Here is a 24,163-nt window from a genome sequence, read left to right as displayed (position 1 = left end):
AAGCCAGGTTGTTCTCACACCCTGCATTCTCTCAAGTTGTGTTCAATTTAGCAGATGCCCTATGCAGATTATTATTCCAGACAGGTTTTCCAGGAAGAGATAAAAAAGCATTTTTGGTTTGACAGTCAGTTGTGCATACTATTTCCTTTTCTAATACCATTGTTAAGGAGATGCATGTACACACAAAATGAAGGACTAAGCTCCCAGTTCTCTGCCCAGTTTCATGACATGCTTCCTAGGGAAGCTGCCAGTTTCCACAACTACAGACAGCTATCCTCAACTGTAATTAAGCATTCTGTCAGCATATGATTAAGGAATTTTCTGGTTAGAAATGCTCAAAAAGATACATTAAATAACCTTTTGAATAAGCCACTGACAACCAAGGTATCAGCGAACATTTTTAAGACAAAGGCCAATAACTGATAGCATCAGTAGAATTTTACTACTTGTTGCATTAAAGTACTGATGATCATGCCATTTTGCCTTCTGTAGCACTTGTGGTGGTAGACCAACACATCCGAAAGCAAGCTCTTACAGATATGATGGCCGCTTTCTACATACACTAAACATACACATATTTAAAGCTCCCTTTGCTTTCTACAGTCTTTTCCACAAAGCATGTCAATGATTTATCTACCATGTAAGATTGTTCAACACACACCTCAAATTCTAGCTGAAACACAAGCCTAGCAGAACAACATTCAAAGCTGTGTTTATTAGGTCAATCTTTCTTGATACATTTTTAACTTAAGTTTTGGCACTTTCAAGTTTCCTTCATACTGTGTAATTAGATCTGCAGCGGAAAAACTGCAGTTCCCACGTCTACTTCGCAGATTGTCTTGTAATACAAAATTCTGTAATCCTGTAGTCTCTTCCACATAATTTATTCCTTCAACGCCTCAATCTCTTCTATGGTTCTTCTGGCCTGGGAACTTTCCAGTAACTTTAAAAGATGTTTTAACACCTGTCAAGACGGATGCAGCAATATCAGATCACTGTGCTAAAGCTCTTCCAAGTTCCTTTTGCAAATACTGCAAAGTAACTGTACAAGTGGGATCCTGAAGGAATGGTTCCTGCTGTTCGTTTCCCACACACTGCCTCTTCAATAAACCAGCCTCCTTTGCAGCTGCTGGTTTTAAGTTTCACGACACAGCTTATTTAGTAGAGGGGAAACAAACATCTGCAATGATTGTATTCAGCATGTTCCTATCCAGTAACTGATGGCTAGGAGGTAAACTGGGGCTTTTTTAATAGATTGCCTGCCCAGTATATGGCCCAAGACCCCAGTTTCTCTACACCCCACCAGAGGTCACTAACACCACATCACAGATGTTCTTCAGGAGCGTCGGCAACTTCATTCTTCTGGCGTAATAATTTAAAGTATTTACATACTGCACAGTCACTCTTTTGTTCAAACATATACCTACTGTTATATTCATGAAGCAAATCTAAAAGGTTTTGCAAAGACTAACACATTGTAGGGCTTCCAAGCATTAAAAAAATATCCATAGCCTTCTAAAAGACAGCCATTTAGAGGTCCTGTGAAAAAAAGTGTTCCCTCTAAGCTAAAGTTCTCTCCAGAGACCATTCATCAGCTTCAGAATATCCACATTTAGTGTTGACTAAAGCTCTCTTGGTGATAGCAGACTTCAAGAATGAACATGTGCAAATAACATTTTCTCAAGAATTTCACAGCATGAACAAGCAAATGGAAAACTCCTTAAGGGAATTACTACATTTCTGAAATATTATTAGAGAGGCTAACAACTCAGTGCTAGTATATATATACATACATATAGAGAGAGAGCGAGCGAGCACACATATATATATATGTATATACATACAGAATCCAAGGACAGAGGAAATTAACTATTATATGGCACCTGCCCAATAAGTATGTGCACCACTGCAAGCAACATTAGGTTCATCCTTCAGCTTTCAGCCATGAGAACTTTAAATTCATAAATCCACAAGACTAACTCATCTGAAACAGCATCATCAGACAGCAGAGACAGAACAAGCTGCCAATAGCCTAGTCTAAATAAAGTTTTACCTTCAGCTTTGACTTAGTTCTGACTACTTTCATCTCAGGTATTCCCAGAATATCACCCGTATGCAGTTATCCATCCATACAGGGAATTAACTAGTTTCTTTGAGAAGATTACTGCTGTCCTTAATAGTAAAAAATCCCTAACCTAGCCAAAAGAGTCTTCATAAAAACTAGGAGATTTCATTCCATGAATAAACTCCACCTCCCTCCACCAAGGTAAACACAAGCTCAGGTTTGCGTAACAAAGGCAAGTACTATTTGAGTCTAATTCAGATAGCACTTCTAACATTGCAGTCCAGTATCAAACAGTTTTAAGAGTGAAATAAGCCCGTCTTGGAGTTGGGTTTTATCGCAGCATGTACTGGAGTTTCCACTTCATGCAGCACATTAAGGCACTAAGTAAAACCAGCCATCAGGCCACCAAACCATTTTCATCCTAGCTTCTCAGCAGTCAGAGCCTGTGGCCTCACTAACCTCCTCCTTCTGAATTTATAGATAGAATTAGCACCTAAGCAAGGGTGAGAATTCAGGCTTGTGATTCCTCCAGTCCATCTTGAGGTTAGAGGCAGCTGAACAGTTACGTTACACACTTACACTATTAAACCATTAATACATTTTAAAATGATCTCTCCACAAGTTCTATAAAGCTACATTAGTCTCACTCCAACACATTCCCATCTCTTCTTTTGAAACACATGCCATGAAAGTACAAAATGCAAGAATTACAAAGAAGATTCTGTAACTCATGTTATCCAAGACAGTCACATGAGCTAATGGGAAGCACTTCACTCTCCCTCCAAAGAAGGAATGGCCATTTGTTTGAGGGAGAGAATATAACTCCATTCATAATGATTTTCAGTAGTGAACTCAGGAAGTTACCAGCGTCATTACAGGACATGGGATGTGCTGTCTCTAGAGTAAAAGAAATGACATGGAAAAAAACCCACAAATTAATCCAGTTTTAAAAAAGTGTTAAACCAGGTAGTACTTAAAAGGAAGCACTGAGTATTGTATATACATGTTTATACGTATAATACATAGTTACTCAGATACACACATAAATATTAAATATATAAAAAATAAAGTGCTTTCTATCAGGTCCTGATGCAGGGACATTATAAAACATTTAACCAGCTGCAAAACAAATAGATAAAAAGAATACTACATCAAACATACATAGAAACAGTTAATATGATATATACAATCCGGTGGATTTCCCAAGACAAAACATCCCTTCACATACGTGGTATATGCATATATACTCATCTTTACTCAATATATTATGACAATATATATTTCAAAACTTTTAATAGACAAAAAAAAACTACAAAAACACAAAAAGGATCAAGCACACAAGTCCAAGACAAACAAAGACTTTGCTACTCTTGCCCACATCACCTCTGCTGCTGGGAAAGATGTGCCAGTGCTCTTTTTTGGGGTGCAGTGCCTCCACATCCTTCAAGGCACTGTGAGCAGCAGTCGTGAAGTTAGCATCACCAGTGGTGAGCAGGTCAAATACACATGAGTAAAAATAGATGTCCTTCACCATCATCATCTCATTGCATTTGGCAATGGCAGTTTCCAGTGTGTATGCTGACCAGGGATGAGCAGCACCACCCTGAGGGTGCAACTGCCCCATCACAGGCAATGGTAGGTGGCCACCATCATCAATACGTTCACCAGAAGGGCAACCGTTCACACATAGCTGCAGATCCTGGCTCTCCTCATAGGCCATGACCAACTCTTGAGGCATGCGAATGGCCAGGGTTAAGTAGTACCCAAGCTGGCGTATATACACGGTGGTCGCAATGTATCTGGCATGCATTTCAACGTATTTGCCAGTGACTTTCTCCACAATTTGCAAGTTCTTGGTGTGTCCATCGCCTCCAGTTGTTGTACCATCAACAAAAGCTGCAGGCAAGTCATCAGTCACTGCTTGATATACTTTCTGATCTGTACAGTCTTGGTATGATTTAAAGATAATCGTTATCTGAGGGGGTGGGAGGATAAGGGGACAGAGGGGAAAAAAAAAAAGTTAGTGAAAAAAAAAAAAAAATCATTATTTCAATCCCTTTTCCACTTTGCAGCTGAATATATCTGGGATTGCTCACTACCTTGGAGTTCAATAGTTGTCCCCAGTTCACACCCAAAGGAAAACAGTCTGCACACGTGCTTAAAGCAATATTTTACCAGACAGCAATTGTTAAATTTGTTCCTAGGTTGGCTTGGAAGTGAGACTATTAGCATGTGGCAACCACCACAAGATGAGGAAAGCAAAAGGCTTTACATTTAATTAAGCATCACAACTTCCTCCTGCCTGATGGTTTCTTAAGGCTTCGGCATGCATCCTGCAGTCACAGAGAAGTGTATGTGCTAGCCACTACAGCAGAAAGAGAATGAGACTGGGTGAAAGCATGGAAAAGTGCAAGAGAACTCAGTTTTCCCCACTCACAACATTCTCATCACTTCTTTTACAGTAATTATAGACTCTCATCAGGGTACTGTACACTGTCGGATATGTTGCCAGGAATAGCTGTGTGAGACTACTTTAAAAGCACTGATGTATTCAGTGCTTTATCAGCCATCAACACAACAAACAATAAGATGAGAGATGCATGACCAGGAAGAACAAATGCTTGGGGGTCCTGCATCATTAGTCTTGGGAACTGGGAGATTTGACACTTCCAGTACACTGTTGCTAGAGAATGTGCCCATGGATAAACAAAGCCAGATTGAAAATACTCAGACATGCCTTTGAAGAGTGACTTCCAACACAGAAACCAGGAGCATAAAGCCATTACTCTGTCTTTTAAGATTACAACCAGCCTTTTAAACCTTTACACTAATTTGACTAAGCCACAACTGAAAGAGTAGTTCCACCAGTCTTACTTGAAGGAAATAATTAGGCTATTTGGCAGATCGAGGTTGGAGTATCTAGTGGTTTTTCTTAAAATAAAATGTATAATGGGGAATAATATAAATATTAACAAAAGATATACTGCTTCCTTCACAATTTCCAAGGGGAGTGACTTCTTGAAAAGGCCAAAGGGAATTTTGTACCAGGAATAGGTACTTTTATCATTAGTTTCATCATTGATTACATCAAAATTACATAGTGTCTATGACCTAAGCAGCCTGCTACAAGATTCACAGTAGTCCAAAACATATGGAACTCTGTACCATCTGGCATGCCCTTCCTCCTGTGTGAACCAGCTTCTCCTTTGCTGTTTATGCTTGCTATGTAGACCTTAAGTTGTTTTGCCACAATGTTTGAGACATCAATATACATTAACTCTTTCAGTCTCTCACACCGGTGTTCTTCCCTGTCAGCTCATCTTTCGGCACATACAGACAGCCTGCTCCTGCACCTCTAATATCTCCTTCTTGAAGAGAGACCAGCCTTCCTGGACTACTTTGCCCTTCATCACTGCCTCCCAAGGGACTCTGCCAACCAGACTTCTGAAAGTCTACCCTTTGGTAGTCCAGTGTAGCAATTCTGTGGACCACCCTCCTTACTTCTTCAAGAATCAAAAACTCTATCCTTTCATGATTGCTATGCCCAAGGTGACTTCCGAACATCACACTACCCATGAGTCCTTCTCTGTTGGCAAAGAACAGGTCCAGGGGGGCTCCTTCCCTAGTTGTCTCACTAACCAGCTGTGTCAGGAAGTTGTCTTCCATGCACTCCAGGAGTCCCCTAGACTGTTCCCCTCTGCTGTGTTGTATGCCCAGCAGACATCTGGTAAGTTGAAGTCCCTCATGAGAACAAGGGCTAGTGATCAAGAGATTTCTCCCAGCTGCCTGCAAAAGATTTGACCTGCCTCTTCATCCTGGTTGGGTGCTCTGAAACAGACTCCCACCAGGATGTCTGCCTTGTTGGCCTTCCCCCCAGTTTTTACCCATAAACACTCAACTCTCCCTAATATACTGGGCTACCCCACCTCCTCTCCTTCCTTGCCTGTCCCTTCTGAAGAGTTTATAGCCATTCAGTGCAACACTTCAGTTGTGAGAGTCATCCTACCGTGTTTCCATGATTCCTGTAATATCATCGTTTTCCAGCTGCACCATGGCTTCCAACTCTTCCTGTCTGTTGCCTGTGCTACAAGCATGGGCGCAGATGCACTTCAGTTGGGCTATTAATCCTGTCACCTTTTTTGGTAAGAAGCCCTAGTTCCTACATGACTGTTCTCAGGTGTTTCCATGGTTTCTAACATATCAACAACCCTTGTGTCTTTGCTGCCACTGGATCTCCACCCCCCACCACCACCGAGACAGCTACAGTGCTGCAGGTATTAGCAAAGACATTTCAAATGTGCTCCAGTGCACACAGAACATTGTGCACAGACTGAAGGTCCTCACTAGCACACCATCACTCAAACACTGGCATGCTGCCCCACTAATGAGCCTGGTTTTATCCCTTTCCATCTTCAAATCTAGTTTAAAGCTCTTTCAATAAGCCCTCCTAAGTCCTGTGCAAAGATCCTTTCCCCTTGTTGAGAAAGGCATACCTTAACTGTCACCAGCAGGCCTGGTGTTGTGTAAACCAACTCATGATCAAAAAAAACCTGAAATTCTGCCTGTAACACCAGGCACAGACCCAGACATTGACCAGCTGGGTCTTCCTGTTTCTTCCAGCATCACTCCCTGCAACTGGAAGGACAGAGGAAAACACTATTTGTGCTCCTGATCCCTTAACCAGTTGTACCAAAGCCCCAAAGTCTCTTTTGTTCACCTTTAGATTTATTGCAGCCTCATCACTTCCTAAATGATAAAGCAATAATGGATAATAATTTGAGGGCTGTACCAGAGCACGAAGTTTCCTCATAACATCTTTAACCTAACCTGGTCTAGCTCTCCCACAACAACAAGACATGAATACAACTCATGTATCCAGAAATGCAATTTCAGGCATTCAAGTCTTTTACACCTACTACAGGAAAAACTACTGAGGAAAGAGTTTCAACAAAACCTGCCTTAGAATTAAGACTTCATACACATGTTAAAAAACAGAGAGACAAGGTACCATATGCAACAAGGCAACACTACTTACAGAACAGGCAGTGACTGGAAAAATATGAAGGTTGTTGGTTGTTCCCTAGTTTTGGTTTTCTGAGGGTTTTTGTTTGGCTGGTTTTTATTGCTATTTTTGCTTGTGGTTTTTGTTGTTGGTTTGGTTGGTTGGTTTTGTTGTTTGTTTGTTTTAACATAGAAGGACAGAAGGTTCCTGTCCTTCTATGGACAGATTTTGATTGTGCCTAGTTTTACTCATAATTTTACTGTTACAGTGCCCAAGTCTGTTTTCCTCCCTGGACACTTGTCATTACTGGACTGTACTTTCAGGCAAGGGCTTATATCACCACACAATCATGCAGAACCTACCCACACACCACTGGACAACCAAGGCGCTACTAAAATTCACAGACCCAGCCCATCTTCCCCAGTTACTACTGCAAGCACAGATGGCCACAACACACATCTTGGAAAGGTTACAGTCAGCATTCAGGTGCATAACAAGGAAAGGTAGTTAGAGAGGTAGGGAACATTGATTACAAGTATGTTATGCAAGTATTTAACAACTGAATACCTAACCAATGGAATATGGGCATTGAAAGAGTGTCTCCACAATGTTTCTTATGACACTAGATTCTGATGTTGAGCGTTCATTTTCCTAACAGAGAGCAGCAGGGAAGCAGATGAGATCTCACAGTGCGCCTGTCAAGTGACATGCCTGTCTGTATGAAGTGCAGTAGGTCAGGCAGACTGCCGAGATGGCACTCTGCAGCTGAAGAAACATCTTGCTATTCATGCTTCTCAGCTTTATCTTCAGGCTAGGTCTGCATGCACTATCTCAAGCCCAGCATCATCAGAAAACATTCAGATATGCTCCACTTCAATCTATGGGAAAAGATAAGGAAGGATGTTTAAAGAAAAACACGATCCTGATGATTTACTAATAATTTCATCAAGCACTGGAGACTAGGCAGGAGATGTTTCAGCAGCAGGTCTTATAATACTAGACTGGTGGTCTATCAAATAACTCTGGAAAGCCTGCAAAGGACTTAACAAATCACCTGTGAAAGGCAGCTATTAGAAGTTCACAGGCAGACAACTGCATAGAATACATGACATTTCTAAAGGAGTCTTGCAATGCCATCGAAAAGCTTTTAGAGTTCACACATACATACAGGAAAACTTCAACCTGAATGCATTAAATAACCTTCCAACCACCAACTGAAAATGTCACAGCTTCCCTTTCCAGAGGCCTACAACAGGTGTGAAGCATGTGAGTCTACCTCCAAAACCAAGCATCACTCATCAACTATTGAAAAATAGCCGTGCCAAAAAGTGGAAGTAGAGATTTAATTAGGGAAAATCATACGGACTAATTTGTAAAATATTGATTCACTAGCCTCACTTCAATTTAGATCACAGGCTAATTAATTTTTATATGCATAGCAGGTCTGTTGGGATGAAACATAATGGAAACGTGTGTTACAAATATTAATGACTACTTAGTCCATCAGACAGTTAACAGGCATCATCCAAAGTGGGATTCTTCACGTCTCTTTTCATATACCCATGCTTTAGTGGTGCACTATTTGCTGAAGTCAACACAGCTCAAGGACACCAGCAAAGGGTGTATGTGCACCAAAACACTTGGCTTCTTCCATGTATATTGCGGGAGGGGAGGGCATGATGACAGCAAACTATCCAGAAAAGACTAACAGGATGCCTCAGTGATGCTGCCGGGCACAACTTCTCAGAAGCAAAGACTGTTGGGAGTGTTATAAAACTAAATACAGTAATCCTTCCTCAGCCTGCAATACTTTAGCCTGCTTCTGTGGTAAAAAAGCACCATGAGATATTACATCATGACGCACTCCTATTTCATATCAGAGGAGAAAATGGGAAGGGAAGGCATGTGGAATCCATTGTGGATTCTCTGCACAGAGAAATAAAGAGGAAGTCAACCCGATAACAAGACAGTTCAGCATTAGATGATTTCCAAAAGGAAAGTCAAGATCACTCAAGAAAGCGTTTCTTGAATGTGGTTAAGCAAGAAGGTGACTTCATAAGTCACTCTAGAAATTAATCTACTATTGATTAATTTCACAACTTCCCAGAACCTGACCATAGTTAAGTACTCTTAATCAATGGAAACAGTAACTAAAAGATTTCACCTCCTTTTCTCAGGTGGACAGCCCAAGAAAAAGGGACTCACAGTGGGACTATAAAGCTTATATGGCAACAAACAGGAAAGTAAAGTATTTTAAAGTGCACAACACTAATATTTAACTCCCATCACTATGTCTGAGAAAAAAATTGCCACCTATAATCACTGATTTACTCTCTGTCCTACTGCCCCCAAGAGACCCTCAGAGGCTTTAAAGACATTCAGACAGAGGCTTCTGATTGACTATATATGCATCTCTCCTTTCCTCTCCACCCATAAAAGAGCAGGCATTGAAGGTACTGAAATGTCAGTAACAGTTGTCCAGCAGCCCCACAAACATCATGACAGGAAGGAGTTTAACACCTAACAAACTGCCATACCTCATCCTACAAAAACTCCAGTAAGGCCAGGCTGCCCTGAACACCAGCAAACAGCATTGTTTATCTTTACACTAGTGAAGCTCAGTAAGTTTACAGGTGACACCAAGTTGGATGGGAGTGCTGACCTGCTGGAGGGTAGAAAGGGTCTACAGAAGGATCTGGACAGGCCGGATGAACAGCCTGAGGCAAATAGTATAAGGTTCAGCAACATGAAGTGCCAAGTCCTTCACTTGGGTTGAAACTACCCCATGCAATGCTACAGGCTTGGGGAAGACTGGCTGGAAAGATCCCTGTTAGAAAAGTACCTGCGAGTGTTGGTCACCAGCCACCTGAATATGAGCCGGCAGTATGCCCAGGTGGGCAAGGCGACAAATAGCACCCTGGCTTTTGTCAGAACTAATGGGGCCAGCAAGACTAGAGAAGTGACCCTGTACTTGATGCTGGTGAGGCCACACATTGAATACTGTGTTCAGTTTTGGGCCCTGTACTACTGGAAAGATATTGAGGTGCTGAAGCGTGCCCAAAGAAGAGCAACGAAGCTGGTGAAAGGTCTCGAGCACAAGTCTGACGAAGAGCGGCTGAGGGAACTGCAGCTGTTTAGTCTGAAGAAAAGGAGGCCAAGGGAAGACCTTACTCCTGTCTACAACTGCCTGAAATGAGGTTGTAGTGACGGGGGTGTTACTCTCTTTTTCCAAATAACAAGCAATAGGTGAGAGGAAATGGCCTCAAGTTGCACTAGGGGAGGTTTAAATTAGATATTAGAAAAAAATTATTCATTGAAAGAGTTGTCAGGCATTGGAACAGGCTGCCCAGGGAAGTGGTTGAGTTACCATCCCTGGAGCTATTTAAAAGACATGTAGATGAGGCACCTGGGGACATGGTTTAGTGCTGGACTTGGCAGGGTCATGTTTATGGTTGGACTTGATATCTGAAGTCTTTTCCAACCCAAATGATTCTATGATTTTACAATGTCCTCCAACAAAACTGTAGTATCTACTACTTTTGAGAAAAAAAGACAAATCCATCTTTACCTTAGGCAGGATGTCCATAAACACAAAAAACCCTATTCAAATGCTATCACTTACCTGATGCTCCTACTTAGAAGGACAACTGAATAATAACTGGAGGACAAATATCTTAAGATTACTTAACGGTGACTGCATTCAATCTGCAATGATTTCTGGTGAAAATAGAAATGATGCTGCAAAAGCGATATTTAATTTTTTTTTACTCTGGAAAAGAGAAAGTTCGTACCCAATGTTCCCAATCCCTGCTAATAGCACCAGTTCCCAGGTTCAAAACTTTTTGCCCAGTAAATACAGCACAGTAAAATCTCTCTGTTTTTTTTATTTCTCTGTCCTTCCATTCATTCTCTCACCCTCAAGCCATTGTGAAACACCTGGATAGGAAAAATCTCCCTTTCCAGTTACTGCAAACAAGAAGGAAAATTTTCCATAGACAAGCCCAAGCATCTCTGCCTCGTTTGCCGTTCAGGAACAGCTACACTAGTGATATCCAGAACACCTGTCACAGCAATGAAAGTCAAACACACACTTTAAACTCTCCAAATAAAGCACACAATAAATTTTTAAAAACACCCTTCTATTTGATGTGTACTACAATATCCTGGCTACTTGCTCCCTTTACAGCCCCTTGTAATAGCCATTTATTCTCAGGAAATGCCAAAACAGCTCCCAAGATAGGAGAGCTCTTTACCTATTACTGGAGAAATCAGGCATAAAGAGGCCAGTGACCTACCCAAAACTTATAAGGGAAATCCATCAGAAAGAAAAAGAGAGACTGAACTCTGTTTTCCTGCTGCTTGGTGATGATTGTTCGTTCTCCATTTGAAAGCCTCTGGGATTCTATGCCAAGGGGGACAGGCACACCTGATGAGCTCAAAAAAAATCTGGAGTTTCAAGTCTCAGCTAGACCACAGAATACAAAATAGCTCTGCTCACTGAAGAAACAGATGTTGTTACTATGAGCATCACAAATACGCAAAACACCTACAAACAAATTGCAAAGTGCATTTTGCGAACAAATACACAAATCCCAAGAGAGGACATAGCCTTTTAATTAAGGAATTAAAGGAAGAGTTTTCCTGCTTTTCATACTTGCCTGCCTGTGTGGCAGGGGCACACAATCCACACTTTTACTCTTCACATTGTTTATTAAAGTCTCCTGACATTCTCTAGTCCCTCAGACTGTTGGCATTATGCAAGTCTCACAGGTTTTGGAGAGAGAAAACACTTTACACGTAATGCTCCCTTTGTTTCTGGTTCCCTTCAAGCTTGATGTACCAAAAAGCCATGATAAATTTGAAGGTAATAACCACTTGTAAAGGCAAGGGATGGTATGCCCCTTTCAAAAGCACACTGCATATGGAGTGAAGATTACATATTCTGTTCCTACAGCTGCTTAAATCAATTCCCCGAAAAATGCATTCAAGAAAAACTAGATTTTCTACCCTTTTTGTCTTTGTTTCCATTAGGTCTGATTTAGAGTGGATTAAGTAGGATAGATAGCAACTATTTGCTTCAGCTTCTGCACAATTTAAGTTCAGCATAATCCTTTGCTATTATTTCCTATTTAACATTATCTCAAATACCTGCAATGAAAAAGCAGCAAGACTAACAATGAATAATGTTCCAGAAACTTTTCTTATGAAGAATGTAGAAGATCTATTTACACGCTCTCAGCTAGGGGGGGAAAAAAAAAAAAAACAAACCAACAACAACCAACCAACATACAGGTAAGTCATCGAACTTTTTGTCATAGCTCTTTAAAGGTGCCCTAAGTCACCCTGTGGCCAAACTTCAGAAAGTAAATCCAGCAGCAAACAGTCCACAGCCAAAATGGAATACTTGCAGAGAAAAATGTTACAGAAATGAAACTAACAGTGGCAGCGTAGTTTAACAAGCCTTTTAATGTATCTTCTATAGCAGCCTGATCCTTAAAGAAATAAATGAGTTAAGAAGATGCATTAGAGATATTAAAACTTATCTTGCTAAGTTACTTATACCTTCAAACAACCTTCATTTCCTACAAACAGCTGTGCTGGAAAGTTTGATTACCTGCCAAAGAAAGAAAAAACTCAAGGACTGTATAACATGTAACAGATATCAGCATTAGAGACATTTCTAATATCCTAAACCATGTCTTATTTCATTTAATTGCTTCTGCACATTTGTCTCTACTTGTGCAACAGCAGGGATATTAAACCACTATTATAAAGAGAAAAAGGTATTACTATTTTTTTTCAGAATGACAAGTCAAAGAAAACCACAAAAACATCGAGAATAAATAATGCCCTTTAAAACGCATACTTTTTCCCCCCAACACATACAGACATTTATCTCATAAAGTTCTCTGCTTGGTTATCTGTGTGAGAAGACATATACCAGCATAATATGCTACCATAGTCAGTCATTTTCAGAATGTGGCTAAAGGGTAAGATAAGGTCATCTATCTACTACCATCACACCCTAACCACCCACACAATATGTTCACAAGATGACTCTCAACTTGTTTGTCCAGTACCACCAGGAACAAGGAAACAAAGAACATTCTGCAAGACTTCAGCAAACCTGAGGATAAAAGCTTACTGCACATTACTAAACTCAGCTTTTTCTTGTACTTATTTAAGAGTCTTTAAAAAAAAAAAAAAAAAGCCAGTGGAACAGATTTTTAAGGGATCTAAGTCTCTTTTGCAAAGGTCACTCAGGTTAGCTTCATGCCCTCATTTTATACTCCTTCAAAACTTGTTCACCATTTTCTTGTAACAGGCACAAGACAAGAAAAGGTGATTCTGAATTTCAGTGATGTATATCAGTCAAATCTCTGCCTTCTGGCAAATGCAAAAACCTGCCTCACTCATGCAAGCACTCACATTGGTCAGTACCTCACAATCCAGCACAAATGCCATAGCAAAACTGATTTTCACTTATTAATATTACTGTACAGCTACCTCCATTGAAAATATGCTGGCTCTAAACTACTGTGACTGGCACCTCCTGCTCCTGATCCCAGTAAAAAAAATACTACTTCCGAGTTTAACAAAACAGTGAAAATTTTCCAATATTGATGGTCTTGAAACTGCATACACATAGCTTAACATACCTTGGCAATACGAGAGCTACACTACTACAGTTAAAGAAGGCCATTTCACTCCAAAAAGTGAACCAAGATACGTGATAGCATCAGCCTCAAATGTATGTTCAAGGAATTTCTTTTATTGACAGAAAGATGCCCTCAAATGTTCAGAGCCTTTTTCACTCCTGGCTCTGGAGGTAAATCTAAGGTCATTTTAGCCAGGCTCATGCTTCATGCCTCCTCATTTTCTTCCTACAGACACGCTTTCAGAAGGAAGAGACAAGTACTTTTCTTAAGATAAGGAAATTGCATAACCTATCAGCATTAGTGCATGTATTCCTTCTCTAGCTACCTCAAGTGGCTGAGAAGAAGGCAATCTTAAGTCTCACCTGTCAGAACAGAGACTTAGACTCTCAGCAGAATTTTCAGGCTACTGCTTCTTTAGTAAAGCCAGGATAGGAAGACCTCGTGACAACCATTTGGCATCAGTGTGATTTTTTTGCTAATACCTCCCCTCAGCTCTCTACAGCTCCCTGTCTTGTCTCTGGCTCTGAACTCTCAGTATCTTAGTAACCCATTTGTTGTGCCACTCTGTCAATATTTTTTGTTTTCTACTGGTATGGCTATACAGTTTAGATAATTAAATAAAAGCAGAGCTTTACATTCTTTCCTTGCTCCTTGCCTAGAATTTCTACTTAGTGCAGCAGCAGTCGCAGATGCTGCAATTTGACAACTGGTTTAAATGGGTAAATTTCATATTCTTAAAGGCTTATGTGATTATATGTACAGGGTTTTCTTGTGGTGGGGAGGAATAGAAGAAAGAAAAGGACAAGTTTTAAGTTTTGACTGATTCTCAGGAAAGAGGAGGCTAACAATTTTACTTTCTTAGACCACTGCACAGAAGATTCTTAAGCTGCTACACTTCTTAACAGTTAAGTGACTTAGTCTACTGTCTTGTCCTTTTAGTTCTGTATGCATGCACAGTGCTTAAGGACAATCTATACCTTTTTTGTAGCAGTAGCGCTGGATCCTGGGACCACAGGCACATTGGTCACTTGCACTGATAAATAGTTGTTGTCTATGAGGGGCCAAGCACCTTCCACTCTGCATGTCTGGAAGTGATCCTTAAAAGTCCTCAGATGAGGATCACCAAAGAAGCCACAAAATAAATAAGTAGTAGGAGGAGTCTTCTCTCCTCTCTGATGTTCTCTGGCTTCTGTGTGGTCACTGTAATTGCAGGGATCATGGGTCACTTCAGGGTTGGTGGAAGATGTGGGTCCATCTTTGGAACAGTTTCTCTGGTTCATGAGGTCGCTGATCCCAAGCACTGCTGAATGGTAGACTAGGTTTCCACGGCATACCTTGGAATTGCGATAGGCACAAGCCGAGTACGCTCGCAGGGCCTTGCAGAACTCCAAATCAAAGCCCTCAAGAGCAGAGTTTAGACGTGAAGTTAAGGATACAAAATCAGTGGCGCACTTCTGGATTTGACAAGGTGTTCGGAGATGGCAGTCACCTAAGCACAAAACAGATGGCAGAGAGAAACCAAGCAAACCTCTTAGATTGCAGTACCCCATTACTCACCCACAGGTACTGTAGAAAATAACTTGAAGAGACATTACAGTGTTCATCCATTAGGGAAACATTATATAATAGAGAAAAAGGGACTGGGAGGCAGAAATATGGCAATACAGACCATCTCAAAGGCTGAGATGACCCATGCAAGACTTAATCCATTACTTGATATTGTCTAGATGGAAATTAAGAGCACTAATTCCTGCTGAGCATGAGCCCAGCATTTCATTCCAGGTATCAAGGTGATGATGCATTTCATTCCATGCATCAGGCTGATGATGCATTTCTGTGTTTAAGTTAATCGCATAGTCAATAACTAACACTTCATTTAGTCTTTCAGTGTTTTATACAAGTTACTGAACTTTTAAACAGAATTCTGCCCCTCAGAAGGATATGGTAAAGACAGAAAGTGACACAAGTTTAGACAAACACATATCAAATCAAGCATAAATCAAAGTTTATCTTTCTTGAGGTTTAACCTGGCAGACAGCTAAACACCACACACAGCCATTCACTCACTTCTCCCTCACACCCACAGTGGGGAGAGAATCAGAAAAAAGGTAAACTTAATGAGTTAAGACAAAGACAGTGTAAAAGCACAGAAAGGCAAAATAATAATAACAACAACACCACCACCACAGAAAATAAGTGATGCACAATGCAACTGCTTACCAACCATCAACTGATACCCAGCCAGTCCCTGAGCAGCAGTTGCCCCTTCTCCTCCCACTCCCCAACAAATCTCCCCCCGAGCATATGGTGTGGAATAACCCTTAGGCCAGTTTGGGTCAGCTGTCCTGGCTGTGCCCCCTCCCAGCTTCTTGTGCACCTCTTCACTGGAAGGGCATAGGAAGCTGAAAAGTCTTTGACTTAGTATAAGCACTACTTAACACACTGATGTACTCAAAAGGTACACAGTTTAGTTTACATGAACAAACCAGTTAGACCTTATCTGTTCAGCCAGTTTCCACAAAGAAAGCATAATTACCATCCCAGCAAGCAAACAGAATGTTACAGCCCCCTCGTTCACAACTCTCACTGTCATGATCTGAAATTCTTCCAGACTCTCATGGCAGCTAACATCCATCTTCTGCAGGTAACTTTTACACACCAACTCATGAGGAGCAGAAATGAAACAAACAAGACTGCAGACTGCACTAAAGAAAACAGCCACATGTTCCTCCAAGATTAAAACTAGGAGGACCTCAGTCAAAAGGGCCCAGATTCCTTCCAAAAGAACTGAAAACAGCTGTAACAGAAAATGGACCTTCACAAAGAACATGTGCAAGGCTTCATACAATAGCTGTCCAAGCACCCAAAGCTATCTACTAAAAACATGATGTACTAAAAACATACTTGTTCCTTTTATGACTTATAAAATTCAGCAATGCATGCACTAATCTGCCATTTCAAACTATCATAATGCAGATTTTGAACACCACAAAAATGCTTTCAAAGATACATGGAAGTGTGAAAAAAGGGGGAAAATACAATATACCTAACAGTCTCTTCCCTCCCCTCAAGCCCCTCTTTACAACATTTCCCACGTGCTTTGTGTGTCATCAAAGTAAAATAGGCATTGGTCCAGTCTAATTTTTACAGCCTAATTAAAACGTTCCTAAACAACTGAGGCATGAGGAGTGGAAAATGGACTGAATAGTACTGTAGCACTTTACATTTTTAAACATGGTTGCTTTCTGCTGTTCACACAGGGATGAGAGGATATTAGCAATTTCTTTGTCCACCCTTTTGCTGACCCTCCTGCAAGCCTGCATCCACATGAATCTCAAAATCCCACAGAATAGAAGGAGGAGGTCTGTAACCTACAGCCAAGTGTGACCATGCATTGTATGAATAAACAGTAAGTTTCTCCTTGATCTTTGTGCAAATAATAAGTACCTCTGCAAAAGAACAGAAAAAAAAAAAAACCCAGATCAAATTCTGTGTTTTCAGATACACAAACAGAAAAGATCTACGCCAAATAAAATAACCTAGGAAATGTTGGTTCAGAGCCTGACCTTCAAAGCAGCAAAACTTGTATTATATTTCCTTTCAGTTAGGATTTGTGGTAATACTTTAACAACATATAAATTAGTCTAGCTGAGCAAATGAGTCAAGTTATCAAATAGTGTAATACATCAGTCCCTCCACATTCCTTGCAACTTCAGGAAATTTGCTTGCTGCTTTCAGTGGATTCTTGCTGGGGAAAGGGGCAAATGAACAGCAATTTGACTAAAATGGGACGAACTCTCTCTACAATTTATTTCATTAAAAAATGAAAAACGTATAAAAACACTCAAGCTAGCGAGAAGCATTTTCACAGAACGACAACCGCTCAGATCACTCCCGACTTGAACACGCAGACCACTTTGCCAAGCATCCACAGTGTGCGTGGCACTTTCCACCTCCTCCCCAGTTTCCAATCCGCCAAGCAAACGCTGGCTCTACCTGAAGGAAAAAGAAACACCACTTCCCCCCGTGTCTTCAGCACAGCTCGGCTTTGCTCTCATCACTTCCAGCGCTGTTACCAGCCTCACGGGCCGCAGGCTCCCGCCCCCACCCGGACGCTGCCCACGCAAGGGCGGAGGATGCGCCCAAGCGCACGCCGCTCGCAGCCCCGCACCGGCCCCGGCCGCCCGGGAGCGTCAGACACTCCCTCACACCGCTCCCGCCGTTGCCGGGCCGGGGCTGCGGTCCTCGCCACGCCCCAGCCGCATGCGCTGCGGCCCCCGGCCCGGTACCTGAGCCCAGCAGTAGCCCCAGGACGGCGAGGAGGCCAACTGCGGCGAGCGACGGGCGGCGCGGCGGCTCAGCCCCGGAAGCGTGGGAAGGCGCAGCTCTCCCCATGCCCGTCCATGCAGGTGCCCGGGCGGGCGGCGGGACGAGGCCGCGGCATGAGGCGGCGGGTGAGCAGCCTCCTCCTCGCTTCTTCCTCCTCCGCTTCCTTCAGCGCCGCGGGGACAAGCGGCAGTCGCCGGGCCACAGTGGGGTGGGCGCGAGGCGGCGCGGCATGGCGGCAGAAGGAGACGGCCACAAATGGAAGGAGCCGGTGAGCAAGGGAAGGGGGTAGAGGTGGCGTGCGATGGCGCCCTGCAGCCCCGAGCAGTGCCCCGCCGCCTGGCGCGGCGCACCGCACCCACTCCCCTCCCGGCAGTGGCTGGCCGGCCTGTCCGATAAGCCTCACCACGTACCACCAGCGTGGCCCCACCTCCCACACCGTGACTTACTCGAGCGGGAAGGGCGTCCCCAGGTCCCCGCCCCCTCAGGCCGGGACGTCCGCCCGCGGCGCGTTGTGCAAATGAACCCGCCCCACCGGCCCCGCCCCACCGGCCCCGCCCCACCGGCCCCGCCCCACCGGCCCCGCCCCACCGGCCCCGCCCCACCGGCCGCTTTGCGCACGTCCCTCGGACGCACGCAGCCAATCGTGGCCGCGCTCTCGGGCGGCCTCCAGCGCACCCCCCGGCGGTGATTGGTTGTGCCAGCACACACGTGGCAGAAGGGGCCGCAGTGCCACGCGTCGCCACCAGGGGTTGCGGGCAGCGCGCGCGGGGCCGAACGGGAGCGGCGGCGGGGCCGGGGCGGGTGGAGCGGCGGCGGGGCCGGGGCGGGTGGAGCGGCGGCCGGAGCGGCGCGGCGCGGCGGTCTCTGCCAGGCAGAGGTGAAACCTCCTCTTAAAGGGACCCATCCCGGCACAAACGGTATCTGCGGCATTTTCATAGCAGCCAGAGGGTTCACACCACCCGCTCACTCGTCTCCAGAAAGGGCTCCAAGCACACTCGTGGCAGAATCGGGAAAAACAGCGAAATTAAACGGATGTGCCAGTGCAAAAAGCACTACTGGATTTTGAACTACACGTGGTTTATTTTCCAAAAGACAAGTGTGATGCCTGGGCTGTTCCCCCGTGGACAGGATCTCCAGCCCCCAAGGCAGCCCCACTGGCTGTCCTGGGTGCTGCAGGGTGCACCATGTTGCTCTGTGTCCATGCATGGAGTGGACAGAAGTCCCAGCAGTATGCCCCTGGTAATTCACCCATGCCACACGGGTTACTTACATCATGTTTGCCTCTAGCATGCTGCATGCCTCACTGGGTTCAAGGCAACACCATGCTCTCCCATTGGAGGGTACAGTATGTTTTGCAGATTTGGACCTGCATATCCAATACATGACAAAATGGACATGGTCAGTGGCCCTGCCCTGGAGGCAATAACAAGGCCTGCACAGAGGTGGCTCTGCATCCATATTATGGAGCATGCTGCTGCAGGCACATCAGCCAGTACAAGATACATTTGGGTCCTGCCTGCCAGAACTGCAGAGATAGCATGTTTCCTGCCCGTTCTCCATGGAAACTCACACCACCTTCCTGCTGAACAATATTAATATCGTCAAGCAAAACCTGAAAAAACTGGAAAGCACAGCAGCCTCACAGTTGCACTGGCATTTTTGTTTCTTGCTTTTTCCCAGCTGAGCAAAGGTAGCCATTGCTCGGTCTTGTACTTAGGATGTCTGCATGTGTCTTGGCCTTGCATTCCAGTGCTGGACCTAGAGCCTGACAGCTCTACCTGGCACAGGCCCAGAGGGCCACACCACGTTGCCCATCTTTGGGAGATACCTATGGAAAGTGCAGGCCACCAGCGCTGATCCCACCAGGGCTGCCTTTTCAGCAGCACCTAATGGGGCCACCTTCTCACCACCTCAACTTCAAGAAGAGAACACATATTAGACACAGAGCAGGGAAAACCCCATGGTAACCCTGACTGTGGGAGGTCACAGGAAGCACTGTCAGGAGCTGTTTGCTTTATAGGATTCAACTTGCAGTTTGCAAACTCGCAAGTGAATCCCGATGTATGCCTGGATAGCTAAGCAATACTTCTCTTTCCTCAGCAGTCCCCAGTCACTGAGATCTCAGCATCTCTAAGCACGGGCTGAGACTGCTTAAAGGCAAGTGGAAGAAACAACAAACAAGTAAATGTGCTGATCGAAACACATCCCTCACTGCAACTCCAGCTCGAACAAAGGCATACGACAAACGACTCACCCTGAGCATCCCCATTGCCTGGCTCCTGCATCACAGCGAGGGTGGCAGGCAGCTCCTAAGGCAGCTGGGCGGGCGGCTGGGCAGCTGCCGGGCGAGCAGCTGCCGTGGCGGTGGGTGGGTCAGCGTGGAAAGCAGCCCCCACCGGGCACGGCGGCACCCATAGAAGCACCGCAGGCAAGAGCTGGCTTCGTGGGGGTGGCAGCAGCAGCGCACAGCCCGCATCGGCGTGTCTGGCCCCCGCCCTTCTCTCTCCATCACAAAGGGAGATGGGATATACTTTTAATGACAGCGTGATCTTTCTGCCACCTATAGAAAACTAATGGAGAGGAGGCAGGGAGAAAGCGGGGAGCACAGACAGCCACCCTGGGAATGCAGGGATGCTCCTCCGCCTGCCTCTCCCCTCCCAGCCGGGCGCTGTCCCACCACAGCCAGCACCCACATGCCCGTATCCACACCATCGGCCCGATCCCAGCCCCTCGTCCTTCGCCCCGGCATCCGCCCTGAATCCCGCCCCCCAGGTTAGCCACCAAAAAATCCGTACTTACCTCAGTGCTGGAAGCCCACCTGACAAGCTGCACACACGGTGTAGCCCTCCCCAGTTTGGGTTTCCACCTCGTAAGTCTGCCCACCGTCTCTTCTCTCTTTGCATCTGCTAGTGGGCTTCTCTTTATGTTTGGCACCCAATTCAGGGACTATCTCCTCCTGTTGGAATAACAGTGGCAGATCAGTTTACAACATCTCTGGAAATCTGGCCTCACAAATGCAGGGGCAGAATGTAGTAGCTGGGCAGAAGGGTGAACAAAGAGGGGGAAAAAACTTCCAAACTTGGCCTTGTGGCTGGGGAAGTCTTGACTGGGTCATTAGAAAAGCTATGGAACCAACCTCATCTTCTTTCTCTGACTCATTACATTTCCCCCCTTGAATTTGCTAGACCGTGTTTCATGCGAGCAGATGTGCCTATGATGTTTTGGGGGCCTAAGGGCTGTGTTGTGTACTTGGTAGGTACATCTTAAAATGACCAGCTCTTTGTCTCCCCTGCTGCACATGTCACTGGTTTCTGTGTTTCTCATTTGAGCGGTAAATGGATCTGAAGAAAGCCTTTTGGGAATTTCTTAAAGGCTTCAAGTTGTTTTGGGTGAGGTCCTGCCTCAGAAGGGAGGGAGACCTGAGTCTGTTCACAAGTCTGCACCCACAGCCTGCAGTGTCCATCAGCCACAGATCACTGTGGGGGGCAGTGGAAGCCCAGAGCTCCTGAAACTTCCTTCCACTTTCTGACAGTGGAAGCAGGCTCCTATTAAGAACATTTCAAAGGGCAGCATGCATAGCCCACAGAAACACAGGATTTTAATTTTCACAATTGCTTTAGAGCTTGAAAATCCACTGTTGCAATCGGGAAAGTTGCAAGGTTTTTAAAAATCCTAAAGGCAAGACTCATGTTGTTTCTTATCCTCCTTACATAAATACAAAGGAGATTGGATGCAGAAAATGATGAGGTAGAGTTCAAAGCAATCCCAGAAAGCTGGCCTTAGAGGTTGTTTTCTAACACAATTCCAGCTCTTCACCATTCTTCTTTGTTGAATAGTCCCAATGCAACAAACATAATTTAGCAAGACAAAGACTTTTTCTTTCCAAAAGCACTAGTCAATGTGTCTTAGAAGTCAGCTTGTTCAATCTTAAAGAAATTCAGTAATAAAATAAACACTTTGAATAGTGTCTGAAACAGACCTTTCCTCTTTTGTCTCCTCACCTCTGACATTTTTTAGATTCCTGAGCTGTTTGACACCAAAAAGCATTATTATTCTCAAAGCAGTTTTTTTCAAGTGCTGAATAACCAAGGGGAGAGAAGAAAAAAAATAGCAAATAATAGATAGCTCTTCTCTTCCATTACTGTTCAGAAATGAGCTATCTTGTATCATTTACCTACAATCTGTTATCCCTGTACTTTATAGTGATGGTCATTATTAGCAGGTTGAGAAGTATCTCTGCTCATCACTCTGATTTTAGCAGAAGTTATGTTTCATATCTATATCGCATATATTTAAAGTGCTTTCCAATCAGGAATTGATGTTTGAGATAGCCATGAGATGTGACCCTTGTACATTTTCTCTGTACAGAAGCACAGTCCTGCCAACACCATCCCAATATAAAAAAAATGATACTGTTCCACTTTTTTAAAAGTCAAAAGCGGATGAGGAAGGCAAAAGAGTAGAAAGAGAACAAACTGTTAAGGTTCTGTTAAGTCTGACAAAAAGTTAGAACTTGTATGATGGAACTTCATGTTTTAACATAAAAAGGCTATATGCCATCTTAAAAAAATCAAATTAAACATCCTAACTAGCTTCTGCTCTGATACTCGTTTCTTTGCTGTGACAGAAACCCTACATACAGAAGACCAAGGTCCATCTATCTAAAGATTCTTTGCACAAACAAACAAAAACCAACCAAACACTCAACTAGTTTTCTTCCCTTCTTCCTGGCACTTCAGAAGATTATTGTAATCCAGTTAAGTTCCTTTTTTTATTTTGCAAAGGAGGACTTAAGAGGAAGGAGTCCGCCAGTAGCATACATGCTGTCCGTTCCCCATAGCCTCATTCCTCTCAGCCCAGTATCTCTAGGCAAGTATCAATCATTGGGATAACAAGACTGGAACCTTAGCACCATGTGAGACACATTCTCTCAGTACAGCAGATGGAAAAAGGGAGAAACAACACACCTCAAAAAAAAAAAAAAAAAGTTTGTATAAAATATTTTAGTAGAATGCCATTTTATGCATTCCTAAATGCCACTGCAAGGAAAAAAACAAACAAACAAACAAACAAATGACTGGAAATACAAAAGAAAGGGTGACATCCTAGTAGTCAAAGATGGAAAGTGAGCATACTTCATTCCTACTTTACTAGTACAGCCACTGTCCTAAGTAATATCACTGTTATCCTCACATTATTCTTTACAGAAATGCCAGTGCTCAGTGTCTTTAATGGCAGCTGCTAAGGCCTCAGTCATTTTAAAATTTAGGACACTATTGCTGCATAGAGCTAGGCAAAACACATTTCCCTGAAGAGCTTGATTTCCTCAATTTACACTGACATCCTTATATTAGAGCTACTCCAAATGCCCTCTGGTAATAAATAAAAGTAGAAAGGTTAAAGGGAGGCTTAAAACTAGGAGTTTCTTTACATTAGCTAGAGATCTGTGAGGCAGTTGGTCTAGCTATAAGTCTGGCAGCTGATGCATGTGAAGCCAGGTAGTTTGGCAACTGGAGTCTTCTGAGGCCAGGCACAAACCTGAAGGCCACATGCTAGTGGGAGGTAGGCCAGCTTGACAACCAGAAGCAGTATAGCCACCTCTTGTGGAGGTAGACCTACGATAATTGGTCCCAACAAGAGTGGTTAATTATTGTCACTGAAGTGACAGTGTATACCAGAGCTGCTACCTCTGCAAAGACATATCCCAAGTGTCCTTCTGCTAGCAGACTATAGGCATACATGTAATGCCAATTAAGGTCCCATTGCTACTAGAGAATCCAGAGCTGACATTGACACCTGAGCACAGGCTATAGAATAGAGACAGGCAAGGCACATCTGAACACCAGCTACAGTCAGACAAGCAAAAATTACTTTTTGGAGTGCATCTACTTTCGTGGTTTATTTTTGGAGACTTTCAGTTAATCCTTTGGTGTAAGAAAACGTATGATTGGAGCCCATGTATGGCAACAGCAGCACAATTCTGTCAAAGGTCTCCCACCACCACATACAAAGTGCTTGGCAGCTCTTGGAGAGAAATCTGTGTGGACAGCAGAAGACTGAATCTGCAGGATAAAGCTAGAACGGGGAAATGCCAACCTCCAGTTAGCT

General features: G+C 43.7%; 1 protein-coding gene across 6 annotated transcripts in view; it reads right to left on the bottom strand.

Annotated features, from left to right (window-relative positions):
- Positions 1-23,932, bottom strand: part of RGMB (repulsive guidance molecule BMP co-receptor b) — a 37,532-nt gene extending 13,600 nt beyond the window's left edge. The window contains exons 1-4 of one of the 6 annotated variants that reach the window (XM_065045574.1): positions 18,502-23,932; positions 14,704-15,215; positions 12,630-12,681; positions 3,976-4,040 (exon numbers count right to left, since the gene is read on the bottom strand). In XM_065045574.1, the coding sequence (XP_064901646.1) occupies positions 12,643-12,681; positions 14,704-15,215; positions 18,502-18,991 (1,041 nt within the window). In that variant the 5' untranslated portion in view covers positions 18,992-23,932 and the 3' untranslated portion in view covers positions 3,976-4,040; positions 12,630-12,642. The other 5 variants (XM_065045568.1, XM_065045570.1, XM_065045569.1 and 2 more) reach the window with 5 other exon arrangements.
- Between the last annotated feature and the right edge of the window lie 231 nt (positions 23,933-24,163).

Source organism: Columba livia, chromosome Z (assembly GCF_036013475.1).
Source record: "Columba livia isolate bColLiv1 breed racing homer chromosome Z, bColLiv1.pat.W.v2, whole genome shotgun sequence".
Classification (NCBI taxonomy): Eukaryota; Metazoa; Chordata; class Aves; order Columbiformes; family Columbidae; genus Columba; species Columba livia.
Note: the sequence above shows the minus strand (reverse complement) of the source record. Positions and strands in the feature narration are given on the sequence as shown.